This window comes from Rhagoletis zephyria, unplaced genomic scaffold, assembly GCF_001687245.7.
Source record: "Rhagoletis zephyria isolate East Lansing unplaced genomic scaffold, Rhagoletis_zephyria_1.1 Rzeph_scaffold_00140, whole genome shotgun sequence".
NCBI classification, from domain to species: Eukaryota; Metazoa; Arthropoda; class Insecta; order Diptera; family Tephritidae; genus Rhagoletis; species Rhagoletis zephyria.
The window spans coordinates 400176-406175 of NW_016157224.1; the positions used below are offsets into that span (position 1 = coordinate 400176).

The 6000-nt window shown below is 31.0% G+C and overlaps 1 protein-coding gene across 1 annotated transcript in view; it reads right to left on the bottom strand.

Annotated features, from left to right (window-relative positions):
* LOC108381730 (uncharacterized) overlaps positions 1 to 6000 on the bottom strand; it is an 80590-nt gene that overhangs the window by 50102 nt on the left and 24488 nt on the right. Inside the window, exon 2 of the mRNA XM_017638141.1 lies at positions 2228 to 2369. Coding sequence (XP_017493630.1) covers positions 2228 to 2369 — 142 coding nt within the window. The remainder of the gene's footprint in view (positions 1 to 2227; positions 2370 to 6000) is intronic.

Below are 6000 nucleotides of genomic sequence, written 5' to 3' on the forward strand. Positions count from 1 at the left end.
AAGAACTTTGAAATTTCAAAAAAAAAAATTATTTAAAAAATTATTAAAAAATTTCAGTGCAATGTGGAGTAACTATGTGAGTATCAAATAAAAGAGAAAATCAGAATATAAAAAACTTTTTGGTTCATAACGACGAATGGGTATGGAAAATTTCTTTTTAAAATTTTATCCTTGAATATCCTTAAAAATTTGCAAGATTTGTTTTAAAAAAAATATATATATTAAGGACTAATAAAATTAATTAAAAGCGAATTTTCAATACTTATTTGTCCTTGTGTACCAAAAAAACTTTATTTTTTTTATTCTACAGAATTTTCTCTTTTATTTGGTACCCATATTGTTATTGTGCATTTCACTGATTTTTTAAATAATTTTTTTAATTAATCATATTTTTAAAATTTCAAAGTCCTTTAGAAAAAAAATCTTGTCGTCAGAGTGAAAAACTAAAAATCCAGCTTTACTGTATTTGGCCCATTGCTTCGTGTGTTTTGAAATTTTTTTGTTTTTGTAGCATGGTAGTGAAATCAGGGAGAGGTCTACGAAATCTTCATTTCGAAAACATTTTTGGAAATTAAAGACCAAATTAGTTAACGAGTTAAATGATATATTTTAATATGAATTTTTCCATTTTTCATTACACTTCAATCTTTTTTAAGTAGAAGTTGCTAATGCAAAATCGTAATCAGCGACATCGAAAACGCTTTTTTGATATTTCGACCACTGTCCACCGTGGCGGATACGTTATATATGTATGTATGTACACCACCTTGTTACAGACGGACATGTGGTTCAATGCCAACCAAAAGTGAAATTTCGGATTGTGACCAAAATTTTCATATTTTGTTATTTTTGCTATTCAAAAATGCCTGATGACGAACACTAAAACTCTCCACATCGTTTAATTTGTTAATTTATCTGACTTCATATGCACTTATAAGTAATTTTAGCATATTAACGTCAAATTTTTAAAAAGTCAAGAAGCGAAAGCTCGTAAATTGTTCGATTTTTTCTTCGAGGGGATTGTGGAGTCCAAAATTTGAAAATCGAGAAAAAATCCTTAAAGCTTACTTTTTTTATTCAAAATTTCATAAACATCTCAAATTCTTTCGTCCTTCCCAGCAGCTAATTAAATGGTTACAGCGTCCTAAAACGCTTACACTCACACTATTGCAACACAATGCTAAATGGTTAATCAGCCTCATTACGTAAGTCGTAAATTGGGCTAAATTGTACGACTGGATAAGTAAACAATGAAAATCGTCGAAAACTATACAGTGCTGCCAAGTTTTTCCATTTGAATACAGTAGTCGAGTGGAAATTTCAGGCAATGACGTGAAATTTTCGATACGATTCGACTCTCGAAAAACGACTTGCATTCGACACGACTCTCGCAATGAGGATGAATATTTGGAACATTGTATGTAGCATGTTTTGAGTAAAAGCGCCAAATGGGCAAATGAAGTGAAATGCAATTTAAAACAAAATTCGTGCATATCTACCAGTGCGACAAAGTATTTTCGTGGCTGGCGAGCCATAAAAGTGACACTCGTGCCACAAACAGCCAGTGTCTGCTTCTGCTTCTGCGTCCACGTCATGTCAAGCCAAATAAATGCCAGCCAACAAAGGCAACACATTTTCGTTGTAGTTTTACTATAGTAGGTGTACAACAACAACAACAACATTACGTTTAATATATGTATGTGTACTCATATAAAAATATCACAATCGCGTTGCCACTTGTAAATGTCAAGTGAACAAACGAAAAGGGCAATTGCATGCAGTGACGACAAACAACAACAACAACAGCTATTACTGCAACTATAACTACAACAATAAAATATCATAAAAAGTGATAAAGCATTGAAAAATGACTACAATAATAACAAATATAGCAAATTACATGGCATACGGTGTTAAAAGCAGGTGTACAAATATTTGGCTGGTTAGTTGAGGACAAAAAGCGACGCAGTGTATGTATGTATATGAAGTTTTGTATAGGGTAAAGGTACTAAATACAAGCAGCTAGGCGTCATGGGCATTTGAGGTGATTTCTCTTCGAAAGACATTCATATTTCAATTTTGCCACTGAAATGTCGAAACTACATACAAAAATACTACTCGCATGTTTTTTTCTAAATTTAGATTATCCACAGCTGTTCGCTCAGCCGCTTTGGGGTAAATTTCTACACACATACAAATATCATTATTGTTCGCCTTATTTACATACCTGTCATCCGCTGGTTTATATGTGACAATATACTTTTCAATTGGATGCGCATTCAAATCGATCATCGTTTGCCAGGAAACGCGCACTGTTGTCGGTGTGAGAAAGGTGACGGTTATGTTCTCGGGGGTGGCTGGGATAGTGCCTGCAAAAAGAAGGGCAGTAAAAAAAAACTTCTATGAGAATAAGAAAATCAAATTAACAAAAAACTAATTTTTTTAAATCAATAATTTTACTAGAATCTTATGATCTTGTTAACTGCATACAGAAAAAAATGTCTAAAGATTCTGCTTAAAAAGTTAGAAATTTAGATAAAAATTTGTGGAATTTTTCTAAGTTCAGTATAAAGTTTGAGAGTGTGATTTACACAGTTTTGGTTATAGCATGAACCATATTTTTATAAAAAAAAATATCAAAAAAAATTTGGCTTGAAAAACTTGTAAATATTAAAAACGAAACACCATTCATCCATTTTTGACCGCCACTGTATGTACAGTGGTGGAAAAATAAATAAAAATAAAAATAAACTGTTATTTTGTTTGTTTAATATTTATTAGTTTTTTATAAAAGTATACTTCATTATCTAACAAAAGCCGTATAAATTCATATTTCAAACTTTGTACAAAAATTATAAAAATTCTGCAATATTGCATATTTTCAACTTTTTAATCAGATTTTTAGGAATATTTCTGAGTATGTAGTTTTATAGCCCCTCAATTTTAAATTTTGGTAGAATAAAGGGCAAGTTAGAAGTTCCCTAAAAATCGCGTTGATTTTTGAGAATTTTTATTCTGAATGTATTACGCACTTTTTTTCCATACAAAAAAAAATTTCGAACATACTTTGTACAGAAGAAAATGCGTTAAAAAAATGTCCAAGCTAAAAACCAACGTGATTTTTTAGCAACTTAAAACTTACACTTCAATCTACCAAAATTTAATGGGCTATAAAACTACATACTCAAAAAAGTTCTAAAAAATCAGATTAAAAAGTTGAAAATTTAGATGCAAGTTTGCAGAATTTTCATAATTTTTGCGCAAAGTTTGAAATATGAATTTATACGGTTTTTGTTGGACAATTAAGTATACCTTTATAAAAAAATAATAAATATTAAATAAACAAAAGACAAATAGGAAAAATTTGTTAAAATGTCGTGTCCCTATTTATTTTTCCACCACTGTACATAGATACAAATAAGTCTAAAAATAAAACTAAACACACGCTTACTTAAGTAGTTGCTAATAGAAAAAATTAGGGAAATCAAATTAAGTTCATGTGCGCCAAAGTGGGTCATGGCTGCAACATTGGTTGGTTGCAGATCGGCCGATGGTGGGTCGCGCATGGGGAACGAAAACAATATAAGAAATGCAAGCGAAGTAAGCCAATGAAATGAATAAATAAAATAAATGCCTAAGTTTACGCGCCAGCTACTAACTACAGTAGCGAGATCTGGTTACTTGCGAGAACAAATATTGCATATTCCATGTATCTATTTACATTGTTGGGCGCAAATAACGAAAAAGAAAATCAAGGCAGGACAGCATGGAAAGCCATGGCTGCATGTATACAAACTTACATACAAACGCGCTGTTGTGTATGGCTAAATTGACACACGGATTGACGTTTGAAATGTTTGAATCGATGGTCGTCAAATCAATGCATAAATGAATGGTTCAGTGGAAGTCATTCTTGCGAGCAGGCGAATTTGTAGAAATGCTATGTATGTATATAAATTAATGTGTATTTGAGTTGGTATGAAAGAGTTAGTAGTAAATTTTAGTGGGAGGGATATTCAAATAGTACGAAAGTATTCTCAGTTATGTACATATGTTTGTATTTAAATACACTAACACATAAGTAAATACCCCGCAGCGGTTCTTACCACTTCCGTGCTGAATCTCTCTTACTTTAACAAAGGCGCAATCGCCTTATGGAAGCAGAAAGCAGACAGCGGGGGATTCAGAATTTTTTTTTTTTGGGACGGGCGGGGGTTCGAAATTTTGTCTCTTATTCTTATTAATTTAAACGAGTAATTCATGTATATATACATATACATATATCCATAGGTTTCTCAGAAACGGCTCTAACAATTTCGATGCAATTTGGCATTCAGATAATCTATCATATTGAAATTATTAAAAAAAAACCCAATTCAGAAATATTTGAGAAGTGTGTGTGAGTTGCTACCTATTTTCCATCGTATATTTTTTAAATATTATTTTTTTTTAATTAAGATACGATATTATTATTTATGGGTACGAAAAGAAAGCTCTTAAACAATTATTTGCCTATATAGTAGGTGTTATGCCTTAGGATATTACTGCAAGCTTGCCACTTACTTTCGAATTCACAAAAATTTACAAAATTTAACTAAAACAATTTAATATGGATTTCAAACGAGAGACACTTGTGAGATTTTAAATCCAGAAATATTTTCTATGAGGGTTAACACGTTTTTTTTTTAATACAAACTTTTATCTCATTAATTTCATCGAGCATATATGTATACACAGATATACACTAAAAATATATACTCTCCATCCTGGCGTATTTCTAAATAGAGTTGCCACCTCATTTTTAATGTGAGTCATTTCATGTCACCGCGGCAACCTCTGTGCGCGATCTCTAAGGATTTGGATGAAAGTTGGGAAAATTGAAGGTCTAGGTGACATGAATATACGTGCAGCATATTTTGCCGATATGACGTAGGGTTGCCTATTTACACGGGACTTAAATTTTAAGAAAACGTCATACATACGTTTCTTTAAAGTGCTGTATCTTCGAAACCTTTTAACGAAACTTAATGATAAAAAATGTATTTCTTACGTCTTATTATGGGCTTTAATTGTACGTTTTTTATATTAATGTGCAACGGATTAAAAACAAACAAAAAAAGGGAACAGTCCAGCGCCTTCGCCTTGGTCTGCAGGCTGTATCGGAGATACAGCCGCTATATTTAAACGTAGAATACGTGGTATGGTTAAGAGCATATCCAAGTCAAAAACGAAATCACACACTAAGAAAAAAAGGGGTTTTCCAAAATTTTACAAATTTACATACTTCTAAGTGAAAAGAACTCAATGAGAATATAAGCGAAAGCCCTATTTTTATTTTAATTTTATACCATTGTTTTTTTCTACAGCTTACTGAGATTTAAAGATTTGAAATTTTGAACAGAAAAGATATTTATTGAAAAAACTTAATATAAAATTGTTTGAGCGCTTGAAAGAAATTTAATTCAAACTGAACATTTGAAAACACATTTACATGTTGTGGTTGTAGCTAAGGGCGCAGAGATACTTGTTACTATTTGTTAACTTTCGGGAAGACTCGGGTTCGAATGCTGTTAAACGCAAAATATAAATTTTGATTTTTCTTAATTACGAAAAAGTATCAATAAAGTACAGAACGATCTCATATTCAGACGAACAAATCTCAAAAAAAAAATCGACAACTAAACCTAAAAAAATATCGATAACAAAATCGATATAAAATATCGATAAACCAATCGATAAAAATATCAATAAAAAAATCTATGAAAATATCCATAACAAACTCGATAAATAATCGATAACAAAATCGATAACAAAACCGATAACAAAATCGATAAAAATATCGATATCAAAAGCGATAATAATATCGATAACAAAACCCATAAAAATATCGATAACAAAAGCGATAACAATATCAATAGAAAAAACGATAAAAATATTGGTAACAAAACCAATAAAAATATCGATAAAAATATCGACAACAAAATCGATAAAAATATCGGT